General features: G+C 43.1%; 1 protein-coding gene across 1 annotated transcript in view; it reads left to right on the forward strand.

Moving 5' to 3' along the window:
* The window catches only part of Cdkal1 (CDKAL1 threonylcarbamoyladenosine tRNA methylthiotransferase), a 521362-nt gene extending 496863 nt beyond the window's left edge, over window positions 1-24499 (forward strand). Inside the window, exon 16 of the mRNA XM_034511047.2 lies at window positions 23586-24499. Coding sequence (XP_034366938.1) covers window positions 23586-23777 — 192 coding nt within the window. The 3' untranslated portion in view covers window positions 23778-24499. The remainder of the gene's footprint in view (window positions 1-23585) is intronic.
* The last annotated feature ends 1844 nt before the right edge of the window (window positions 24500-26343 follow it).

Here is a 26343-nt window from a genome sequence, read left to right on the forward strand (position 1 = left end):
CACCAGCCCCCCTAAACCCTGGTTGTCTCACATACAACATGGTTGTGCATAGTGAGCACTGAAGAAACTTCTGTCTCTACAGTTCAATGATTGAAAAATCTCACTTGACAGAGTATACTCAATGCTGCTCTGTGGAAGAACTTAGAGTTCCATAAATACAAATAAAATCAAGAATTGTTATTTTAAATGATGACTAGATCAACGGAGCATGGTGGAAAGAACTATAGTAAAGTAGAGTTGCTGTATATCTAAGAAATACATCTTCATAGAAAAAGACAAAGAGAAACCTTTTTCTCCTCTTCTTTTTTGAAGTACTGTAAACTAGACCCAGGGCCTCCCACATATGATGCAAAGTTTCTACCATGTAATTTCTACCTTTTATTTTCAGACAGGGTCCAGCCTGTCCTCATTCTGCTTCATTTCCCTCAGAAGCTAGGCGCATAGGTGTGCACAAATGAGACAGTTAGAAATATCATAGGCTGTTTGTCGAGTCTCCTTTCTCTAGCTTTATTAGAGATGTGGAGGGTTTCTTGCATGAGCAGAAGTAGGAACTATTTATTTGAGCAGCGACAACCAACTTACTAAGGAATACGACTCCACCAGCCCCCTATGCTTTTTAAGAAGAGATGAGGCCTAGTGAGCCTTCTTCATAAATAATGAAGTACTGACTGGCCAGTCTTGTATAAACAGCCACTACTGCTGTGAGTTCTTCAGTGCAACGTGCCATGTCCAAGAGACAGAGTCACAGCCTTCTTCTGCTTTCTCTTCAGTGATACTCTCTGAGCCTTGGAGGGCATGATAAAGACACTCTATTTAAGGCTGTGTACTCAACAGTCATTTATTCCCAACCCTCTGACCAGTTGTGAGCCTCTGCATTAACCATCACTCATTATAAACAGAAACTTCTCTGACCAAAGCTGAGAATAACACTAATGTCTGGATATAAATATAAATGTTTAGAAGGCAGTTGGATACCATATTCATTTAGCAAAACAACCATGATAGGTCATCCCCCTGTCCTCTGAGGCCTATGACCTCCCAAGCCATGGGTGTTTTTTAAGACATGAATTTTTTTCCTGCCTGGAATCCAGTCATAATTTGTTGGTGACTGCCTCTCCGTCATGCCACTACTGCAGCAGTGGACTCATCCTGCCTGGTTGTTTGGTGTGGTAGCTCACAGGGCTCAGAGCCAGCCAAGGCCATTAATGACTTTTCTCCCCCAGCAGTATGCATTGCACCTTCCAGCACTACGGAAGTTGCCAGCATGGAAGGTCCTTCCTGTCCAGTTTCAGCCCCATTTCTCTACAGCCTAAAACCGAAGTACAAGGTGTCTTTAGCAGTGGGTCTTACCTAGTTTCAGTAGGTAATCAAGAGCAGTGGCTAAAGTCTGTATTGTTTGGGGGTGTTTGGGTCCATTCTGATCAACAACTCAACTCATAGGATAATATCTCACACCTGGCACTGGATATGAGAGTAACATTACACACCCCATAAGGCATCTCCCTTCAAAGTATTTTTATTATATTTTTTAAAATAGAATAGCTTACAAAAGAGTAGGTTTGCATATGGCTTTTTCATGTACCTTTAATTTTGGCTACACCCTCTTCTCCTTTTCCCTCATCTTCTACTTCATCTCCTCTTAACCCTTTTCACCCCAGTGGTCCTTCCTCCTACATTCATACCATTTATGTTCTACCTTCATAATCTGTTTTCCTTTGTTTTTGCTTTCTGGTGACACTCATACTCATTCATACTCATTTATAATTCAAGACCTACTTCTCAAGCTAGTGAGGAGTATCTGATACCAATAAGAAGCAATTATAACATTTTAATGTAATTATGCACAGCTTTCCTTACATCAGTGTAGGAACTTCAGGTGGATATCAAAAGGAAACCTATGGGCATGGTGGCATCCACTTGTAATCCCAACAGTTGGTACTTTTGAAGATGACACAGGAGGATCACTATAAGTTCAAGGCCAGCCTGGGCTACACAAGGAGATCCTGACTCAAACAACAAGAAAAAAGAAAACCTATGGGTACACAGGCATAGTGAGGTGTACACATCTATAACCATTCAATAGAGTGAAAACTTGTCTGTGACTCATCATCCAGGAGCGTCAGGTTTTACCTTAATAACACAGTCTTCCAAGAGGGAGCTTGGAGCACCTCAAACAGTAGTAGCAGAGCATCATCATCCCACATGCTCATGATTACCCACCTCGAACAGTTGTCACCTCATAGCCAATCTTACATCATCTGTAGTCTTAATTATTATGTTACACATAAATATATGCCTACCTATCTCCTACCCAAATTATTTGTATGGGAATTCTATTTATCATTTTATCTAGAAACATATCAGTCAATAACCTTTAAAAAGGTTATTTTTAGGATCTTTCTTTTGTCATTCTGGGACAGAGTCTGTTGTAGCCCAGGTGGCAACTGGCCAAGGCTAAGCATGAGCTCTGAGTCCTGATCCCTCAGATTCCACCTATGGAGTATTGGAATTTCAGTCATGTGTGCCTTCAGCAGCCCATTTTAAGTAGTGCTAGGAATTGAATTCAGAGACTCTGGTACTCTAGCCCCTCAATCCACTAAGTTACATCCCCAGCACTGAAAAAAAATCCTTTTAAAGCCATAATCATATTCCATTACCAAATATCAAAATAATGATCCATCTTTTTCATTGGTTAAATTCTCCAATCCTTCTGCTGCAGTCTCAAACCAGCGTGTATTTAGGGAGTGATTACCATGGACCAAGTGGCATGCTAGGTAACATGCATTCATATTATCCTCATGATAGCCTACTGTTAACCATCCAGATTTCACAGATAAGAAACCAAAACATCAGTAGACTAATAAATAACTTACTCAGAGTCATGAAAAAAGAGGAACCAGGTAGAGACAAACAGGAGCCACTTTTTACATCCAGGTCTTACCAATTTCAAGACCAACATAAGATCTGTGGGACTAGAGAGATGGCACGGTGGCTAAAAGCACTGGCTGGTTTTTGAGAGAACCTATTCCAGAGGGTTGATTCCTAGCGCCATATAATAGATCACCATCAGTAACTACAGTACCAGGAGGTCTAATCACCTCTTCTGTCCTCCGTGAGTATCATGCATATACTTAATGCATGGGCATATGTACAGGCAAAACACCATACACATAAATATATGTTTGTTTGGTTTCTTTAATTTGAAGTTTGCCCAGGCCTAGTGGCACAGGCTTGTAATCCCAGCAACTCAGGAGGTTGAGATAAGAGGATCATAAGTTCAAGGCCTGCCTGGGCTATGTAATATGTTCAGGGCTAGCCTGGACATCTTAGTAAGGCCCTATCTCAAAAAATAAAAATAAGGTAGCTCTGTGGTAGAGCCTTTTCCTGTTATACAGGAGACCCTGGTTTTAGTATCCAGCAATGGATAGATGGATGGATGGATGGATGGATGGATGGATGGATGGATGGATGGATGAATGGATGGATATAAGAAAGGAAGGAGGAAAAGAAAGCAGGAAGGAGAAAGTATGAATATGAATAATTTTTCAATTGTAACCATTTTAATGGTGTTGTTGTTCAGCAAGTAGTCTCCGGGACTCTTGCTAATGTTATAAAAACTATAACTCTGTACTTATTAAACAGTAACTCCCTTTCTACTTCTCTGTTACTCCCTGAGAACTTATGATCTCTTTGTCCATGACTCTACCTACTGGAGGTGACTGATGAAAGTGGCGTTGTACTGCCTTTGCCTTTTTGTGATTTGCATGATGTCCTCAAACTTCATCCATATTGTGCCTTCCCCAAAGGCTGGGCGACATTTCATTGTGTCATTACATGCTGAGTAGTACTCCATGACACTTTCTCTGCTCAGTCTTTCATCTGAACACATTTGAAGTTCTGTCACCAAGTGCTTCCTGGCAACATGGTGGCCCGATGTCTGCTTAAGTCCCTGCTCTAGATCCCATAGTAACTCAGTTTCTGTTTTTTTGAGGAGTGGGTGTGCTGCTTTCTATGGCAGCTGTGCCATCAGTGATGTTCCAGGTCACTCAACCATGTCATCTCCTGGCTTTGCTATAGGTCATTCAGGTGTGGCAGCCAAGTTAAAGCCCAGCTCCACTCTTTACATTGCAAGAGTCTCCCTCATTTGATAACTTTTGGTCAGAAATTCCTCTTTATATAGCAGACTTTGGTTCACTGGATCCAAGAAGAGAAAGAAGGAAGAGGCAGAAAATGATGAGGAAGTAGATGGGACTGATCACCTTCTGTGTATTTGGTCACAGCAGCATTAGGCCCTGTGCTATAAGAGAAGCAGAGCTGCTGATGGTCCTCCCCTTGGAGGCTTGTGTGACTCATCCTATTCAATGCGCTTGCTCTGACCAGTTCTCTCATCAGTAAGAAGTCAGCTGGGCTATGCCTAGCAGAAACATTTTCTCCCGAATTTTAAGATGTCAAATATTTGGTTTTATTGCAAAGATGTATTCTTTTGCTGTGTTCTTTCCTGGTGGTAGAATTTGTTTAAGAAAGAAGTGAGCCACTTGTGAAAGACCAGGAGAGCTTGTGGTCTGGCAGGTTTGGGTCAAATTACAGGGGCAGTTCCTGCAATACTGCACCGCTCACTTTCTTGAACCACAGTGTCTTTAGAGAGTGTAGTTATTACCTCATTCAGGGAGGATTAAAGTAATAGTGTAGACATGGACATAGTAGATATATGAGTTTAGTAAGCATAACAGAACTTTCCTGGCCTTTATTTTGACAATAGACTTCTTTATAGTAATTTACTTACATTGGCTTCTGATATACAATACAGTATAGCAATTCAGAGCATGCGTTTAGGATTCTGATAACCTGGGTTTGCACCTGCATTCTACCCCTTACAAACACTATGAACTTGAAAAAAGTCACCAGCCCAGGTCTCTGCTTAAGAGACCTACAGGAACACCTGTTTTACAGGATGTAACAGAAGAGGCTCAGCACAGTAAATATTGCCACATTACTAGCAGCAGTACCAGCAGCCTTATTGTGATTTACTCCAAGGCATGATCTTACTGTAACTGACAGTAGAAATTACACACTAGTCTATAGTTTCTAATGTACCCATTAACCATTGACTTCCTACAAACTGGCAGAGGAAAGCAGGTCACCCTAAGAGACTATAATGTGAATGACATTAACGCAAACCACAGGAGGGCCTGTGAGACAGCTCACTGAATAAAAGCACCCAAGTTAGATCCCTAAGACACACATGATGGATGGAGAGAACCAATGCCTGCAAGTTGTCCTCTGACCGCTACACACAACACTATGGCATGTGTGGCTCACTTGAGTAAGCGGGGCAGCTCCACTTCAATCCTGCAGCCACTCTTGGTAAGAAAGCAAGCATTTTAGGGTGTCGTGCTTGCTTCATTACCTGACAAAGGGCCAACAAGACCATCAGATGAACTGAATTTTGTGTACAAACTCTGCTGTGTTTTCAGAGCTTTGACCCTTAGACAAACACTGTTTAAATGCTTTTCTTCCCAGCTAACATTCATTTCCAAAACCACTGAAGTGAAAGGGGCTATTAGTTCAGGGCCAGATTTGAAAGCACATGAAAACTTTGTTCATGAGGTTAAGAAATGGCTTAATAATTAAGTTAAAACAGTTGAAAGTGGATCTAATTTCAAACAGATCAGCTAACCGTGTTAGGAGCAAATGAGGGTGTGTTCCTTCCTATTCTCCTTCCACTCCAAGATGTTGCCTACAATCCCAGGACATTTTCCAGTTCGTTTTCTTTTTCTTTTCTTTTCTCTTCTTTTTTTTTTCCACTTTAAACCATGCAAGACTGCATTCTTTATTGCTGGAGTGTTAAATTGGTGTCACAGACAATTAAGACCATAGCACATGTAATATCATGTGCACTGCTGTCTTCCAGGGTGCATCTCGCCTGTTTCTTTTGCAGATCAGTTAGGACACATTTGAGTTGCACAGTCTGGGTGGATAGCTATTACTTCATACTTCCTTCCAGGCTGTGTTAAGTTGGACACTGCTGAACTAGTATGGATCTTGTCAGTGGAAACTGTGTAGAATATGTTTACGATGCCTTTCGTGTACCAATCTGAGTACCATTCAAGCATCATCAGCCAAGATGATGCTGAACAATTAGCTTTCATTTCACTTGAACCCCTAATTGTGCAATCAGCAATGATAATTTTCCTCCTCCCGAGGGTTGGAACTGGGCATACAGAGGAGAATTGCATGCATCAAGGGACTAATTGTGCCTTAATAATGATAATAGCAGCTACCATTTCATGAGCCTCTACTATGTGCCTAGCTTGTAGGCTTGCAATGCCTTGTGTTGTTACTGTAGCCTGGGGGAAGGCACCTGAGTGCCATGAAAAGTGTTCTCAGCATTTCTGTGCACAATGACAAGGAGGTGCTTACAAGGGAAATTGAATGCACATCTCATGTGCTCACACTGGAGCAGGGGAGAAAGAGAAGTGAAGTTGAGACAAAAGCAATGACAGATACCCAGAGCTAGGGAGGCTGATGAGTTCCAGAGCAAAGAGTCAGGCTCTGGAGGCTGAAGTGTTAATACACACAGCATGCAGTTGCCTGCTGACTGCTTGTTCCCATCCTCACTGAATATAGTATCTGGGCACTGAACTTGATATTGGAGATGAAAGCCCTGAAAGTCGCCTGGACCTGTAAGGAGGTTTCAGGCTGGCTGCTGTGGTTGTTCTGATATTCTGTTGTGACTCTGGTGAGCAGGACATAGCCCTGTCTGTTAGATACCTCCAGATATAGAGGCTGAGTCTTGTGTTTGCCCCTGGGGACAAGATACCTGAGAAGGGTTTGTGAGCAAGTGTATGACACTGACAGGTAGAATTGACATTGGGAACTGTCAATATAGAAAGGATGTTCCATTCCACTTGGAGTGTTTCACAGATGTGAGATTAGAGCTGGGTTTGGAAGGTGAGAAGGACTCAGGCAGGTGAAGAATGAAAGTCTCGGTGTGAAAGGGTCATAAGTGGACGCAGAATGCATGGGCCTTTGTCGGCTGTTCTTTCATACTCAAAGCAATTGTGGGCCGTGGGAAGTCACAGGGAAGTAATGTGCGGTACAAAGACTGAGAACTCTGGATTTTGGAAGCTAAATGTTTACACTAAACCTGTTAGACAAAGAATGTGGCTTCCTCAAGAATCCATTATGCTGTACTGCAGCACAGGTTAACCCTGACATCTCAGTCTTCCTGCACAGGAGCAGCCACGTCCTGCACACAGTAAGTGGTCCCAGTGGAGTCATATTGTCTATCCTATACAATCACTTGGTGACTGAGTCCTCATGACAAGGCAAGAGACATGCAAGGAAGAAATGCTGGAACCCTATATGAGGGCAGCTCACAAGAGCAGGGCCATCCTACCCAGGCTGTGCCCATCCCACCTCCAGAGCATAGTGCCATGGCCACTCCAGTTAGTCCCCAGTCCATATGTGCTGAATGTGCTTGGCTTTCAGTGATCTGCACTGTGAGATGGATAAGTCCTCTGAGCAGAGCAGTTGGTGTATACAATACACTTGTGCGTATCACTCAAGATGTTAATGTGTTCTTTGAGCAGGGACTCTCAAGCAAGCTTCTCAGTCTGCTCCTTGAAGTCCTTTGACATCATGATAAGCAGATTGCAAAAGCTCCTTTGAAACAGATAATGATCTTGTAAAGTTAAGTTCCTTTCATGGAAACTAGAAGAATGAGTCCTTTAGAGCAAGAGCTTGCTCGCTACGTGAATTCTGGCTTCTCCCCCACCCCCACCTCTTTACACTTAGTGAAAAACAGCCTATGTCCCCTGTCATACTCAGCATAGGCTTTGCATTGTGTGTAAAATAATAAACACACTTCTAACGTGGTTTGCAATGTTTTAGGTTTCCAAGGAAGAGCTTTCAGGAAGCAAATTTCTTCTTTCTGCCTATCTCCCAAATGAAATGCAGTTCTGTAAAACTACCGAGGAACATAAATATTCAGGCCATGCATCAGGTCGGTTATCTTGGACAGTTATCTGGTAAGATGCCAACCTGCAAAACTGGGAACCAGTGCATTTCAGATTTGCCACCTCTTGAGAGAGGAGTCTAAAGAACACTAGCAGCAAAGCACTACTGCAGACCTTATCAGGAGGAGCCCTTCCTCCCACAGGCCCCTGGCTCATCAGGCTTTTTTCTTGCAAGCATCCATTTAAAAAGAATAAAGCAGCCCTCATGCCCATGAGCTTGGGGCCAGCGTGGCTTTGGCGTTGTGGCCTCACCCTTTCAGATTGTGCCATCATCCTTTGGGCATTTGCCCTCTCTCGGTAGCTTGCTCAGCTATGATTTAGGAGTGATAAAGCCTGATTTATAGTTTTTAACAATAGACCGAGATAAGGCTTGGGGAGTGCTCAGAGCAGTGCATGGATCACAGTAAGCAGTCCATACATATCCTGTGGAATTGAAGGTTTGTTTGGGGGCTAATATCTCTTTTGTTGTTTGAAGACTTTGTCTCATATCACATATGCTCAGTGAGAACAGAATGTGGTCATCAGTATTTAGCTGGGTGCTTACGCAGAACTAGCATTTGTAAAGGATAATTACCAAAAGCAAATCATCTTGATGGCAATTGTAAGTCCTCCACCCTTCCTTTGACTTCAGGTGACTTTTTCTCCTGTGACTCTTCATCCAGGGTCACTAGTTCTGAATAACCTGAACGCATCTGTATTATCCATGAGTCTTTTTCAAGCATTCTCCTGCAAAGTAACTTCCCCTACTTCACAGCTATCCTACATACAGTATTGCCGTTTGTCTGACAGTCTCCCTGTCTAAGGCTGATTGTGCCCTCCTTGTCAGAGCCATCCAGAGGTACACAGGACCCCAAAATTTCATTCTTTTTTCCTATACCCAAAACAACCAAAAGTAGACTCAGACTCCATTATTCATGCTGAGATCATTTACTAAAACAAGGAGCAGGCCAGCCACCTCCCAGTGCACAGATGTATGGACAAACACCATGTGGTATGTGGGGTAATAGAACCTCATTCAACCATGAAAAGCAATGAATTTCTCATGTATGTGATAGCACATACATGAGTTTGAGGTGAAGTAGGACAGAACAAAGTGTGACAAACATTGTGTGGGATAGGCAAGGGGAAGGTCATTCAGCCCTCCGTGAGGTGGGCAGCCAGGATGTTGACAGAGCTTCTGTGTGAGATGACGAGCCGTTAGAAACAGTAACAACTGCACAACGAAGCAAACCCAGGAAATAGACAAGTGTTATGGAACTCTGCATTTAAAATGGCTGCAGTTGTCAGTTTTATTGTACAGTAAAAAATTTAAAATAGGAAAAAAACAACCTTTGGGTTTCAGGTTGAAAGCCAACAGCATCCCACAAGTCTGAGACCTTGATTTGTCTCCCCTTATGAACACTGGTCTAGCCACAGCGGCCTGCCTGCTGCTCTTTGACATGAAAGCATCTCAAGTGCCCCTTTGAGAGGGCTTGTGCACCTGCCTGTCCCTCTGCTGGTAGTGTGTTTCTCATTAGAGGAGTCTGCCATCTTGTATCACTCAGTCTCTGCTGAAACACTGCCTTATCAGTGACCCCACCCACCACCTATAACAATGTCGGTTACTATTTTCCTTTATAATGTAGTTCACCACTGCGTACGTCAGATACCTTATGTCAGGTTCCAGTCCCTAGAAACTCATGAGTTCTAGGACTTTGCTTCATTTGCATTTATATTCTTGATAACTAGATACCTGTCATAGAGTATCTGCTGCTTAATGTAGGCGTTCAAGAGATACATGTATAACCCTTATTCAAAACACTGCTGGACCAAATATATGGACACTGTCTATCAACAGCTCTCCATTGCTACAGTAAATGCCCCCTCCCAAACAACCTCAAACCTCAGGAAGGCACAACTGGTCTCTGCAGGGCTCACACATGTATTCATATCAATGACAGGGTAGTGAAATGTAGGTTTTCAACCCTTAGTAGGTCTCTGGTGACACGTCTGGAGGTTTTAGTAGCTCAGCTAAACCAACTTGGATGAATCAACTTGGTTCTCCAAGTCTTAACCCTACAGATGACCACGGAAACATTCAGATAGCAAAGGCTGAGGAACAAGAACATCGAGCGGGAATGCACAGTGACCTTGGGCTTCTGCCTACATATTTGATAACATCTCATTGGATTGGCCAAGTAAGTCACGTGGTCAATAGACTACACTGCAGCGTGACACCAGAAGGCAGATGTACAGAAAATGAAGAGTAAAAACATTTCATCATGTATTCAATCTACCAAAGCTCTGAACCTGGGCATCTGTGATCCACTCTACGTCCTCTTTCTGTATTCCCATAAGAAAACATATTCTGCTCCAGCCTTAGATACAATACTTAGTCTGGTTCTGTAATGCCTTGTTTCCAGGTATCAATACAGCTAGAAAGGTTGGGCTTCAAAAGCAGTCAGAACACTAATAGAAGAAGGAGCCTTCTTACTGTTTTTGAAGTGTTTTAATCCAGTTAGATAGATTGTGATTATTTGTTACCAAATTAGCACTGGGAAACTAATATAGGGGTAGTCCTTAACCTAGGGCAGTGGGTCTCAATCTTCTCAATGCTGCGACCCTTTAGTACAGTTCCTCATGTTAGGGTGAACCCCCCCACAACCATACAACTATTCTTTTTGCTACTTCATAACTGTAATTTTGCTATTGTTATGAATCATAATATAAATACCTGTGTTTTTGATGGTCCTAGGCAACCCTTATGAAAGGGTCCTTCAACTCACAAAGGGGTTACAGCCCACAGGTTGAGAAGCACCGCTCTAGGGAGTCTACATAACATGTGAAAAGTTGTGAGTGGGCACCCAAAGGGATGTTTACTTCTGTTTTCAACATTGGTCAGCCACTTTTTAACTGTATTTTCACTGTTGCCCTGTGGTGGACAGGATAGCATTCCTACAGTTATCCCCACTGTGCTGGTTAGTCCTATGCCAACTTGACACAAGCTAGAGTCGTCTGAAAGGAGGGAGCCTCACCTGAGAAAAAACTTCCATGAAATCTACCATAAGGCATTTTTTAAATGATTGATGGGGGAGGGCCCAGCCCATTTCGGTTTTGGCCATTCCTGGGCTGGTGTTCCTGGGGCCTAAAAGAAAGCAGGCTGAATAAATCATGGGAAGCAAGCCCAGTAAGCAGCAACCTGCTGTGGCCTCTGTGTCAGCTCCTGCCTTGTTTGAGTTCCTGTCCTGACTTTCTTCAATGATGAACATCTATATGGAAATGTAAGCTAAGTAGACCTCCCTTTTGATCATAGTGTTTTGTCACATCAATAGAAATCCTAAAGACACCATCCTAAACTTCAAATTTGTGACTGTGTTAGGTTACACGGCAACAATCAAATTTGCTTTAAAGTGAGTTTCTTGAATAAACCTAATATAATCACAAGGGTTTTAAAAAGTGAGTGGCAAGAAGGAGAGTCATGGGTCAAGGTGATGGGGAACCTGACTGGCAAGCTGGATGCAGGCCCTGAGCCTAGGGACAGAAAGTGGAAGGGGTAGGGAAATGATTTCCCTCTAAATTTTCCAGAAAGATGCAGAAAGCATCAAGACCCATTTGTGGCATATGAGTTCCACCTTTTTAAACTGGGAGTTAGACAGGGAACAATTTGGGAGCTGAAGGCAGCAAAAGGAAGTGTTGGAGAAGATGGGGTTTATTCACTGGAGCCAAGGAAGAGAAAGAAGCATGTTAAGGGGAACGGAGAGTTGGTGTTCGCAGGAAGTCTGACTCTGCTTGCCTTGGGTACCAATTCCTGGGGCTATTTCTGCCTTTGACCACTCTATTCTATAGCCCACACCCTGCTGGAGCTTGTAACTCATGTCACAGGGAAGGGGAGATTGACACTTTCTACATAGCTTCCTGTGGAATGCAGAGTGCACAGGAGTGGCACTGTCTCATGGTCCTGCACTCACTTCCTCTTCACTGGACATCACTGCGTGCTTCCTAACATGCCCATTGGAGTGTAGAGCATGTCCAGGCCCCTCCACTCTCACTCATGTTTGATTTGCTTAGACTCACTTTAAAATTTATTTTATTTTTGTCTATATTAGTGTTTTGCCTTCATGTGTACTACAAGAAGATCAAGCTACACAACCATAACATATAAACAGGGGATCTAGTGCAGACCCATGCAGGTTCTCTGATAATGATTATGCGAGACTCCTATCTATGAATATAGTAGAATATCATTAGGAATCATGTCTTTGACACATTTGTTTTAGTTTTTGTCAGTCGTGTTTGGTTCTATCCTAGGTGTCTATACTATCCTGCCTCTGGTCCCTAGCCTTCCTGACAGTATTAGGGGTGGGCTCCCTCCAGAGGCATGGGTCTCAAGCTGGCCACTTCTACAATTTCTGTACCAGCTTTACCCAAATACATGTTGGCTGTAAGGGATAATCATGCTGTAGTCCACAGACCCAGAGAGGCTAAGTAACAAGGAAGGCTTGGGGCTGGGGGGCAGGGCACATGGATCTTCCTATGGAAGGAAACTAGAGTAAATATTGAAGGTAGATTGGGGGCCAAGTAGGGACAGGAACGGAAGGGATCAGGTGCAGGGAGGATGGAGGAAGAGAGTACTGGGAGAGACAACTGGAATTGGGGACCATCTTGAGGATCAGCTAGAAACCCAGTGTAATGGAAACTCCCAGGAGTCTGTGATGGTGACTGTAGCTAAGACTCCCAGCAGTGGGGGATAAGGAACCTGAATGGCCCATCTCCTGTAACCAGGCAAGACAAGGGATTGACACATCAACCCAGCTACAAAACCTTTGACCTACAATTTGTCCAGCTTGCAGGGTAAAAGTAGCACAGAAATTGTCTTTCTTATTAGATGATCAGATTCAAATTCCCTGTCTCCAGCCCCGTGTGTGGAGCAGCTTTAACTTGTATTAATACTACTCCAATTTAGAATAAATGACCTCAGATTTCTGCTACTATCCTAGTCACTGATTATAGATGCTAGATCAAAGTGCGGCCCTTTGTTCCTTCTTTATGCCGAGACCTGCCTGTGTGTCAAAGATGGATGAGCAATTTGCATTAATGGCACTTACTGCAAGAGGTGGGTCTTGAAGCTTATATTTGAAAAATTAAGATGCAGTTATGGTAGAGATCACTTTTGACACAAAATATTTTTATATTCAAAGCAAAAACTTAGCGCTTGAGATGCTTTTCTGGATGCTTTCTGCCTTGCACTGGGTGTGTGCTGGAGCTCAGCGGGCTTTCTGCTGAGCGCGCGCACATCAGGCCCTTAGGAGACAAGGATGATAGAAGTCTTACTTATCCTGAGACAGGGGCATCCAGCATCATATCCTCCGTCCTTGTTAGTTTGTGCTTCAAGCTGTTAACTGTGCTTCTGAGTGAGACAGGAAACGAATTTACACAGAAGAAATGTCTTCAGTCTTGTATAAGAAGTTCAGAGCTTGGAAGTTTTTTTCATGTCTCTTGAGTCAGATGAAATGCAGACTCCCCAGGAGTCACAGTGAGGTGACAGGCAGATGCTGGGCTTTGGTTTGTTTCACTGGGCACAGTCCATGTCCAAGGGGTAGGCAACCTGAGAGATGGGGGGGTCACCAAGGCCATGCAGGGACACATCACATCTATTCCTTTGGTGGATGTCAAGGCAAAATTATTCAGAATATATCTGAAATTCCTTTGATCATATAGTCAATAGTTTAATAATTTATGTTCAATCTTATTAGTAAACACAAGCCTTTGCTATCAGCAAAATAAGATTTAAAAAAAAAAACAGGATCCTAAGATTAGAGTGAGATTTTGTGTCATGCTCATGTTTAAATTTTTTTCCTTGCAATTTTAATGACCTGATAGCAATTAAGCATTTCGGGTGGGGGCAGGAATATCTGATGTTGAATCACTCATGCCTGAAAGTGTTACAGAGAAGCTGATAGTGTATTCTCATCACGTGACTGTGTGTCAGGTTTTCAAATGAAAAGGCCCAATTAATTCTTAACTGCAGTCTGTTTGCCATGTGTACTCCACAGTGCCTACTAAGCCGATGGGCTCTGTACATAACATTTTGAACTTAGACATCAAGAACTAGAAGAATCCTTGGCTTGCAGATAATCAAGGACTCCTATGACAGTAGCATGTTCCCAGGTTAGGAGAATCAACAGCTCTTATGACAGTAGCATGTTCCCAGGTTAGGAGATGTCTAGGAGAATAATTGAGATAGTTTGTTACCCTTGGTCAATGTATGTCCTATTATCTCTTAATGGCATGAATCACTGAATCATGGGGAATGACATTGTCTGCCAATCTGAGAGAAAGAGCTGGCACTAGAATGTAATTGCAGGGCCCTGACAACACCTGCAGGTGTCAGGGACAGAAGAACTCATTTAGAAGCTGCTGTACAAGCTGGGAAGGCAGGTGGTGACTCCCTTACAGGGCTGTCTTTCATTTGAGCAGAACCAGACCAACTGTTCCTCATTAAAATGCACTTTGCAGCAATGTTCTAATATGAGCATGTCAATTGTGTATGTATGCATGCACATGTGTACGTGTGTGCTCTGAGAAAATCCAGCTATACACTCCTTGCACAGATACCGTCTCAGTGTGGCTCAGCACTGTAGGACATGCAGTTTGAAACTGCTTATGTATGACCTAGGCTGGCTTTCCTAGGATGGCCTTCTATAGAGAAAGAGGAGTTAAAAGTAGTGCCTCAGAGGGTACAGCATCAGGGAGGGTGCATAAAGCCTATTTTCTGGAAGCCTGGGTTCATCTCAGTCAGTTTGATAGGCATGAGGTACCTGACAGCACTCTCTTATTTACAGCTGACCATATCAATGTCTCTGAAGTATGCATTGTAGAGCTAAAGCCTAGCCTCTCTTCCCTACTTATCATACTACAGAGTTAAGTTCTACCTACTCCTTCCCTGGGTAGTTTTAAGAACAACAACAACAACAAAAGTGTAAAGTATGAGAGGCCTACTATACAGATGGCAAGCTTCCAGAAACACTGCTACTATTGTTTTTCTCTGGTTCTACACCCTACTCCATAGGAGTAAGAGGCAGGGCTTCAAGGAAGTCAACAAATGATCTGACCTCCTTCCATTGGAGACTAAATCCCCACAGCTCCCAAGGAAAGGATACTGTGATTGCTGACACAGTAAATGCAGATAATAGAGAACCAAGTAGGATGCAGTATCCACTCAGCAAACAGCAGCTGACTGTCTCCCAGAAGCTCTTCCCTGGGGTCCTGCCTCTGGTGGCTGCAAGCTCCTTAAGTAGAACAACTCAGGACAACTCATGTAGTTCTAGAGGCCTCACAGTGAGCAGAGTCAGGTCTGTGCTAGCTGGAAGGAAAAGGTTTAGCAGAGGCTAGGCCCTGAGGGTCTTCTGGTTTCTTGCCCTAGGAGGCTTCATGGCTTAGCAAAGGCTGAGCCCTGGAGGACCCCTGTTTTTCTTCCCTAGGGGGCTTCATGTTCAGCCAGCCACATAGCTACCTTCAGTTGCTCTGCCATGTGTGTGCACTGCAGTTCTGTTGGAGTGTACTCTCTTGTGCTGAGAAGTTGGTTCAACTCTGCCAGAGCTGAGCACACATACTAGTGGGTAAAGAGCCTGAGGGATTGTGCAGCAGTGAACATAGTAGATCCACATCTTAGTCCCTGAAACTTGCACATAGAATGCCTATCCTAGAAAGAAGGACTTTGCCAGCATGGCTAAGGAAGGATCTCAAGATGAGATTACTCTGGATTGTCCGAGGATAATCCTTGTGATATAAGTCACCGTCTCTGTGCTTCCAGCTTTGTAAAGGAGGCCATGGGCTAGGAGAGGCAAGCAGCCACTTAGCCACCTAGAAAAGGCAAAGATTGAGTTCTTTCCCAGAGCCTCTGCAAGGAATTAGTTCATCCCTACCTACAGCAAAATCCTAGAACATGTGATCTCCAGAATTCTAACAATAGTTGTGTATTGTTTGATATTCTAGAGTTAGCACAGTTTGTTAAAGTTATATTAGAAAACTAATCTCCAACATGTATAAATTATTTCTCTCATGGCTGTAATAAAATACCTGACATAACCAACTTAATGAAGGAAGTGGTCTTGGATCATGGTTTGAAAGGCAAATAGAGTTTGTTATGGCAGGAGAGACAGGCATGGTGGCAGGCACATGGAGCTGCTAGTCCATGCTAGTTGTATCTGGAGTCAGGAAGCAGAGAGATCCATCCTGGCTCTCTCCTGGCTTCCTCCATTTTCCTCATTTTATTCAGTTCAGGACCTCAACCCAAGGGATAGCAACCCCCCTTATTTAAGGTGGTAATACCCTCACAGATATATCCAGCTGTGTCTCCCAAGTGATCCTAGAGCTAGCTGAAAATAGAGATTAACCTTCACATGGTGCTATTTCCTCACTAGTGAGCTTGTCCCCTGTACCTGATGCTCTAATAAGAAAGACAGCAGGCAAATGACATTTTCCATGGCAAGAGTATTTATATAAAATGTGAATATGTGGAACTAAGAAATAGGTGGAAATCTTAGTGTCCATTCTGCTGGCTCTGCTTCCTCCTTGGTGCCAGACCCTGAACATCTATTGGGAAATTAAGGAGGTCTGCTCAGGGGTGCCCCATAGGACTGGGAGAGCAAGCAGACTTACCCTCAGAGCACAGAATATGCAGAGAGGTGATAGCTGGCAGTGTGTTCCTAAGCCAAGTCCTGCCTTCAGTTCAAAACTGAGAAAATAATAAGAAGAGGCAAGGGGTGGGGCGTCCTTAGTTAAGAGCTTTTCCCAAAGACTCACTCCACAAGTGCCTAGCAGGGAGCCTTACTGCTCAGCTCTCATGAGAAGTGCTGAGTGTGCTGAGTGTAGCTTCCTTCTCAGGGGTTAATGTCTGTGAGGACATTACTAAGGACAGTTGTCATTATCTTGGAACTGCTGCTAAGTATCAGAAGTCTTCACTTCTCCATGCCACATCCCTGTATACAACAGCAACCTTTCTAATGTGTCCAGAGCCCAGGCTGAATCCCTGGCCTATCTTCTAACTTAACACCATTTTACAGCAGAGGTTAGAATTCTTGCATCACAGCAGTAGTAATTATGCTTGGATCCCATTGCCAGCTAAACTTGGACCTGCAGTCATTCATCATACTGCATGCCTCCTGCTGCTATTTTGTAATAAACTAAAATACTATGAGCGGATTAATCATATCTGGAAAGCGAATAAAACGGTGACTTTGTAATTTTACAAGAACGTTTGAGGTCATTTGCATAGTCCATTAGAACCCCAGAGTAGCATGGGATGCATTGATCTCAGTGAGTCTTAAATGCTAAGTTCTTTATGTATGTCTCACTCAGTCCTCACAATGACCAGGGATGCACAGGTGCTCTAAGCACCACAACTTTGTGGCGGGGAAATTTCTGTCAAGAGAGAAGAACGTGTCTGAGAACCTCAAGGGAAGCTGGGAGTGGAGCCCAGAATTGGCACTCCCAGCTCCTAGAACCATGCTTCCAGGAGCACGCGAAAGCTAAAGACCCCTCGTTCTGTCCCCACCAAAACAGGCATCATTGCTAGAAAAGGAGGCAACCAAAGCCAACAGGGCTACCACTCCAACTGCCTTCATCTGTAACTGCTTGAATTCTTGACTTCATCCTTGGGCTTCTGAACTTAAAAGCTTATTGTTGTTTGGTTGATTTGGAGCATATATATATTCATATTCATATATATATATTCACTTCTGCTTTTAGGAGATTTGTTGCTTTGTTGGGATTTGATATACTTTAGAAAATTTAAGTAGATAAATTTCACCTATAATCTCAGCACTGAAAAGCTGAGGGAGAATCCTGACTTCTGACTTCTGGGTCATCCTGGGCTACATGGAAAGACCCTGTGTCAAGATACCATGAAAATCTAGCAAATAAGTAGGCATAGCAATGAGATTTTTGGGGAGAGAGAAGTGCTTTCATCAAAGTTACCAGGTGCATGGTGGAAACTGTCAATGTTAAGTGTTTACATTGTGAGTTCAAGTGAATTTTTTTTTTTTGATTGAACAAATATCAGCCCCTGCCTTGTTTCACATTGTTTTGGGAAAAAATGTTTCTAAGAAATCAAGTGCTTAAAAAATTATAAATATCAGAATTGATTGTTTTGATAAGCATTAAATTTTCTTAAATTGGGCATTTTAAAGAGATACCTCGAATTTTAGGAATAAATGACTTTCAGTAGCTAAAAGATTTAGGGGGAGTCTGGGCCTTCCTTACTGGTACTATTTTTTTTCTAGTACTATTGGCCACAGCTATATTTTTCTCTAAAGCACATATATTCACTGTTCTATTGTGTCAACTTTTACCTTTTTTGTCATTTATAGTCATTTCCCCTATATTACACTCTGTATTATTGGAATGCTTTGTTGGCTGGGAGATGCTAAATGAAAAAAGCACTTACCACACAAACATGAGGACCGGAGCTCGGATGCCCAGAACCCACATAAAAAAGGTGGATAGGCATGGTAGCCACCCCAGGGCTTGGAAGGTGGAGGCAGGGGATCCCTGGAACATGCTGGGTAGCTAGACTAGCTGAGTCTGTGAGCTCTGGATTCAGCAAGAGACTGTATCTCAGTAAATAAAGAGTAGAGCAATTGATGAAGGTACCCAGCATCAATTCCCTGGTCCCTACATGTATACATACATGCGCCCAAATACATGTGAACATGTATACTCATATGCACACCATACATCCACTTGCAAAACAAAAGCTTCATTGTTTTCTGATCATGATTCCTACTTCCAACTTCATTGATGTCAGACATCAACCTAGAAGTGGGGCTAGACAGGCAGTAGCTCTGGATTTGATTGTGAGGATCCTCTACCCTGGTCACTATAGCAGGCACACTAATTCCCATGTGTAACAGTGGTGTTAAAGGAATTCCCTTTTCTATGCATCCTCACCAGCATCTTTATTTGGATATTTGGTTATAGCTGTCAGTTAGTTTTAGATGGTATTTTTACATACATTCTAGAGTCAGCTGATATCTCTTTGTAGTTTTTGCCTTGCATTTCCTTCATGGTTAATGATACTAGATTTTTTTTCATGTATTTGCCATTTGTATTTCCTGAGAACAGTCCATTCAGATCTTCAGCCCACTCGCTGTTTTTGTTTTAAGTATGTGGGTTTCTTTACATGCTCTCACACTAACCCTGTGTGCAGTGAGCAGCTAGCACAGGTTTCTTCTCATTCTGTGCATTGGGGCTTCACTTTGTTGTTTGTTTTCTTCACTGTACAAAACACTCTTAGCTGGATGCCATGCTGTTTGTCAGTTTGGGCTTTGTGTCCTATGATCCAGAGGCCTTACCCTGAAAATCATTCTTCACACCGCTGCAGATACATCTAATTGTTACCACTGGTTTCCTCAAGTACTTTTAGTTTCAGGTCTTACTTTCAGGTCTTTGATTCATTTTGAGTTGGGTTTTATTATTTGCTTACTTGGTGTTTTTGTTCATTTTGGTTTGGTTGTTTGGTTTTTGTTTCTGTATTAAATGAGAGATTGTGGTTACATTTCAGTGTTTCTCATGTGGGTGTCCATTTTCCCAGAACCATTGATTAAAGATGCTATCTTTTCTCCAATGGACAGTTTTGGAAATTTAGTCAATGTGTCTGCCAGTAATGTGCTATTTTGATGACTGTGACTCTGCAGTATGTTTTGAAATCAGGAAATTATGCTTCTAAATCTGTTCTTATTTGTTCAATATAAATTTGGCAATTTAGAGTCTTTTGTGTTCCAAAGAAACTATAGGATTATTTTATGCAGTCTTATGAAGAAAGTTGTGAGTTCTGACTGTGGTTTTACTGTCTCAATATTCTTTCTCAATATTCTTTTTGATAGTGTGGTCATTTAGCAACATTAATTTTTCCAACTTAAAACCTGGGAAGTTGTGTGCATATATGTCTCCTTATTTCTTTTATCCTTTTAATAATTTGGTAATTTTCACTTCAGAGCTTTTTCACATCCTTGGATCCGTTTACTCCTGCATATTTTGTAAGTATTTCAGAATGGGATTGCTTTGTGGATTTCATTATCATCAAACTCATTATTGACAAATTAAAAGACCAGATCCTGCTCCTTCACTGAGTATACCAGTTTTAGCAGTTTCTTGATGGCGTCTTCAGGTTTTTCTTTTGTATAGAACCACATCACCTGCTTACAGGATCAACCTGACATTTTCCACTCCTAGTTTTCTTCCTTTACTGTGAGTGTGCATACATGTGTGTGCCACTACACACAGGTAGAGGACAGAGAGCTTAGAAGTGCATTTCTCTCCTTCTCTGTGTGGGTCCTGGAGATCAGCCTAGGTCACTAGGCTTTCCTTTTGCACTATCTTCTGTGCATTTCATTTCTTTCCTCTCTGATCTTTCTACTCATTTTATAGAAGGCCCCGAGTCACTTTTTATCCGTGTTCTTCTAATCTCTTTGTCTGGCACATCTTTCTTCCATTCCAGTTTCCTTGGCATCTAGTCTATGTTTGGAGAGGCCATGTTACCTTGTGTTTCTACTTTTAAATTTGCTCATCCTATAGATTAGGTGGCTATGAATCTTGACTAAGGCAGCTTTTGAGTGCGCATCTCTCTCCTAATGATACTTCTTGAGTGTTGGTTTATTGCATGGGTTTTGGTTCTCATGGAGCAGTGTTATATTGGTACAGCCTCTGTACCAATGGTAGTAAACAGGGCTGTGGAGTCACTTGGGACTACCTCACCACACTCCTCATCTGTGCCACTTTTGAAGGGTTTATACCTCTGTCTCTTCAGCTGAAAGAGCTTGCCGTGTGTATGCTGCCTTTGCTTCTGTTTTGAGCTACTCTGAGTCAGTGTGTAGGTCTCTTAGATTCAACCATTGAGAGTTTCATTGCACCCCAGAGTCTGTACCCAGCAACTCTGTTGCTGTCACCGTGCTGCCAAATGAGTAAACTAAATTATTCTCTAAGCACTAACAACACTATTCAGGTTATCTTGAGAAAAAGAGAAAAAAGTTAGCAAAAAATAAGGAGGAAGAAGAGGGAGAGAGAGAGAGAGAGAGAGAGAGAGAGAGAGAGAGAGAGAGAGAGAGAGAGAGAGACAAACAGGCAGGCGTGGTGACTCATGGCCATAAACCCAGCAGCACTTATGAGGACAGGGGAGAGGATCAGGAGTTCAATGCAAAATGGGACTACACGAGAACTTGTCTCAAAAACAAGCAAACAACAACCCAAATGTTGAGAGACTTATGAACACTTGGAGGGACTGGGGCAAGATTAGTTTTCTCTGTGGTAGAAATTAGGATGCAGGTCAAGCAAGAGACTCCACAGCAACAATGCGGCTCACTTCTTGACAGGGGAAAGGGACTTTTCAACATGATTCAATGGAAATGAAAAGAGAAGGCAGAAAGTTGGTGCCTAGAAAGAAATGAAAGCATTAAAACATATTCTAACAGAGAAGAGGAAGAAAAGAAGGCTTGGGATTAGATGTCGAGGAAAGTCTGCCTTGTGGGTGCCAACATTAGAATAAAACCCACGTATGAAAAGCTCATCAGTCTGAGAGCCACCTTGTCCTTGCCAGTGCTTGGTATAAAGTAGAATAAGTCATCTCCAGTATATACCTCTGAGCATAATTACCAAAGGCACTGTTATGGGTAGGAAGGTTATGAATTGAGTCACATGACACATGGAAGCAGGGTTACTTGATGGACATATGCCCACATTACCAACAGTACTGAAGTTGGTGGACACATTAATGCAGTCTTCCAGGTTTGGTGGCAGTTTTATGTAAGTAACTCGTAATGATTATTAAATACTACAAACCCGCCAGGTGGTGGTGGCGCACGCCTTTAATCCCAGCACTTGGGAGGCAGAGGCAGGAGGATTTCTGAGTTCGAGGCCAGCCTGGTCTACAGAGTGAGTTCCAGGACAGCCAGGGCTATACAGAGAAACCCTGTCTCAAACAAACAAACAAACAAACAAAAAACTATAAACCCATCATGAGCACATTCAGTCAACTGAAGTAGAAGCTTGTAGCAGATACCACACAAGCCAGCCCCACAAAAGAGCTGTCTCCTGGAGACTGTGACAAGTTAGGTTCAGCACTGCCCCACTCCTGCTGTGGAACGCTGACTCCATTCTACCCTGCTGTGTGGCCCCCTGTTAGACTCCCAGTGCACAGAGTCCAGCAGAGCAGTGTGGGCCCAAATGCCTAAGAAGTACAGAGGCAAAGGTTTGACTCTAGTTGGGGTTGAGAAAGATACCCTGCTAGCCAACAGCTAAGTCCCAGTCAATCTCCTATGATGAAAGCAAGGGTTCTTCCACATGGGTCAGGTATAAATGTAAGTCTGGACATCAGGTCATTAAACATTGCCTTTGTTTCTATATTTCTGTTCCATTTTAAAGTGTGTGTGTGTGTGTGTGTGTGTGTGTGTGTGTATTTATGTGAGGTTTGCACACATGAGTGCAGTGATCTCTGAGTCCAGAAGGGGGTGTCAGATCCTGTGGTGCTGGAGTTACAGGTGGTTGTGAGCTGTCTGATGTGGGTGCTGAGACCTGAACCCTGGGTTCTCTGTAAAAGCAGTCTGAGCTGTGTTCAGACTCCAGATTTCTGTACCTTATACTCAACTCATCTTGTATGTAAACCCCATTGCATCTGGTTTTAGTTTTGCCATTAAGTGTTATTCAGTTCTTTCTGTACTCCTGCCCTTGTCCTAACTAAAGGTCTTTGGGTCTTTAGTATCTCCCACTTCTGTTGTCAGCATGCTCCTCTGCGACTGTCCACATTCCTGCTCGGGCACTAGGCAGTGTTTGCAGTGGGGAGGCATTGCTTCCACACAGGAGACAGAGGTGTTCAGGCCTGTCAGAGTGCTCAGGGAGGCACAAGACCGTCGATGCTCTCAAGGACAACCATGTTGCTGCCTCTGCCGAGCCTCTCCTTCATCGTCTCTGATCGTCCCATCCACACATCCTGTTGGCTCTAGCAGGGATGGTCAGACTGTGAAACATCTCATGTAATTAAGAAAACAGGTGCTTTGAAAATTAAAACTGCCATGAGTGTAGCAATGTTTTTCCTTCAAGTCACCTCATGGCAGGCTAGAAGCCTTGCTGAGTGGATACCTCCCAAGAAGCAGGGCAGTGGTATTCACTCACCCTGTACTCTCCTCAAGTGGTGTTCTCCAGGCTTTCCTGTGTCTGTCACAGCAAGGTGAATGGAGGGAACTCTGGACTGGGCCCCTCTGGTCACTCAAACTCTTATAGGCCCACCTGGAGGTGGGCTTATACTTCCTCCTATGGCAGACAAACCACCTTGTAATATCTGCCTTCAAGAGTCCATTTGATGAACAAAATGTCTTCCATGTAGTCTAAAAACAAACATAACAAAATAAAAAACAAAATAAAAACATGACTGTGTTCTAATCTTCAAAAAAAGAAACAGACTTATCCATACCGACCGTGGGGCTACCTAGATGCAGGGCATCCAAATGTTTCTATATTGAAAGGAACTGTGGGAGATAGCTGCAGGAATTTTTTTTTTCTGAAAATTGCTTTTCTTACCTATTTCTGTCTTTATAGGAATTCAGAAATAGGCTTGGGAATCATCTGAATTCAACTTCAGACACCTGTCCTGTGACTCGACATGATTCGGCATATTCCATAATGGCGCTGCAGATGTCCCAGTATGACTGTGCACTGAAGGTGGCTGCAGGCCTGGCTCTCGTCGCTCTCCTTTTGCATTTCTGGCCAGAGTCTATACTTATGATGTAACTAAGTAAAGCACCCATAAGGAGTAAGTTTCTAATTAAAATCATCAATGAACAGGAGAGCAACAACCCCGGTTCTCAAGAGACAGTCATCTGAACTGGACACACTGCCTTGTCCGGATCCCTTAATGCACTCACACTGAGCTGAGCCATTCGACCTCAGACCAGATCACTGCTTCTGAACATGTCTTTTTCATCAAACTCCTTTTGACGTTTTTTTTTTTTTTTTAAACAACAAATGCAAGTGGTTGTGGGGTTGTTCTTTTTTTTTTTTTTTTTTTTTTTTTTGGACTCCAGTCATTGACTCCAGTCATTAAGTCCCAGCCTAAGTGGTGCACAGTGGCTCTGCCCATTCCATCCATGGCTCTGGCTATCCTGTCCTTGTGTGTAAGAACATTAGCCTGTAATAAACATTCTCTGGGTTGTGTTTGGAATCCCCATGCTGCAAACATCTTTTTCACAACAGATGTGTTTCTAAAAAGTTTACATAGAAACCTATTTTGAGAACTTGGACCCAAGTCTGCCACTTAAAGGACTCTTCCTGGCGTTCTAGAAAATGCGAAGATTCCATACTTGTGGCACCCACAAACTTTCAAACAAACCATGATCCTTTCCTGACACAGCAACCAGACATGCTACATTTATTATTTTGACCCAACACCATCAACAATCTTTACTAACTAAATGACTTCTTTCACAATAAACAGAATTGGTGCAATAAGAGAACACTGTGTTTACTGGCCTTTAAATGAGTTATTTGGATTGGGTAGGTAAAGGAAAACCAAGCAAGTGCCTTTAGACACCATAGGGATATTTGCATCTCTAGACCCATCCCCTGTCAGGTCTTCCTTACATGCATCCCCTAAAGAGCCCATCTCAAAATAGAATGTGATTAGTTGGAGAAAATGCACATATGCAAATATGCACACATGAACACTCATTGCTAACATAAGTCCCCTGACCCTGCACTGTGCTTCTAGAAGGAACTTGCATTGTATTGAGGGGAGCTGCAAGCCCGGCCCTGACTACTCCTTTTTTTTTTTTTTTTTAGTCAAAGTCTATGTTATGATGTAATTAAATGAAGCATCTGTAAGAGATAAGTTTCTTATTAAAACCTTCAATGAAAGGGAAAGCAACGAGCCATTTCTCAAAGGGCAGCCAAAGATCAGGGCTGGGGAAGTGGATTAGTGGGTAAAGTACTTGCTGTGCAAGTATGAAAACCTGAGTCCGGATTCCAGAACCCACAGAAAACCAGATGTGAGATTGCACACATCTGTAATCCCAACTCCCATGGCAGTAGAAGGCAGAGGCAGGAGAATTCCCAGAAACTCACAGGTCAACCAACCTCCTGTGCATCAGCGAACAAGAGACCCTGTTTCAAGCATAATAGAAGGCAAGGACTACCACCTGAGGTTGTCCTCTGACCTCCACACACATGCTTGAAATGTGTGCACAGACATCATGTGCCCTCTGAGCACTGCAGAGCGACTTGGGAGCATGCCTCAGTGGTCACAGTAATCAGGAGATGTAGCAACAGGGCAGGAACCTGCCACTGACTGTCTTTCTTGAGCAGGCATAGCCATTGCTTTGTGGATAAACAGTGAACTCCAGCGCGGTACTTCTTTAATAATAACCCAGCAGACATCAGAACACTTGCCCAAACCTAGAGCCACAGTATATGGTGCAGAAGAATTTTTCACCTACAGCTTGTTGGAGGCACTCCTTCCATTTCTCACCCCATCTCTTCCTCTCTCATCCTCATCCCCTCCCTCTTCTCAAGCCCTCTGCTTTCCTCTCTTCTAGCCTTTCTCCCTTTTCCTGCCTGTGAGAGGATGACACACCCAGGTGTCCAACAGCCTCACTGATGCAGTAACAACCCTCAAAGGCTGGTTCCCTGTTCAGGACTCTCCACAACTGTGACTCTGGTGTACTCTTTGGTCCACAGAAGGAGCAGTCATGTCCAGTAGTAGAGACCTGTCACACACAATGTCCATCAGTCTGTTGGTGACTAGCTTGCACAGGGGATATCAATGACCTGGAAATCTAGTTTGCTCTTTTTTGTTACCTCCTGCTGGAGGAGGGGAGGAGAGAAGACTGTCTCATTCTACATTTGAGTCATGAGAGGGTGTAGAAACACAGTTCTTGGGGACAAGTCTGAGTGTGGCTAAAGCAGGTGTGGCTTTCAGTGGCACTGTGGCCTCTCCATCTTGCCTCTCTCCTGTCCAGTGTGGCTCCAACTGCTTTTCCTTTGAAGCCAAGCATGTCTGTATGTGGGTTTTTAGCAGTGAATATACGTGCAGAAGTGCTGTCTTTGTGCAGCTGGGTTGAAAACTAAGTGGTGAACAGTTGGTTCTTCCCACCATTGTGGTAAAGGTACGCTTTTGTGGCTGAATGAAATTCTCTTTATCCTGGGTCCATACCAGGTCCAGTGACACATGCATCAATCCAAGAGCTCCTGCCACATCCAGCTACATGTACTTCCTCAAGAAGTGTATTGCAGTATAAGCTACTAGGTCTTAAGGCTGTGTCCATCATGACCTGATTCATCAACAGTCTGCCCAGATAGGACA

The sequence above is a fragment of the Arvicanthis niloticus genome, chromosome 8, assembly GCF_011762505.2.
Source record: "Arvicanthis niloticus isolate mArvNil1 chromosome 8, mArvNil1.pat.X, whole genome shotgun sequence".
Classification (NCBI taxonomy): Eukaryota; Metazoa; Chordata; class Mammalia; order Rodentia; family Muridae; genus Arvicanthis; species Arvicanthis niloticus.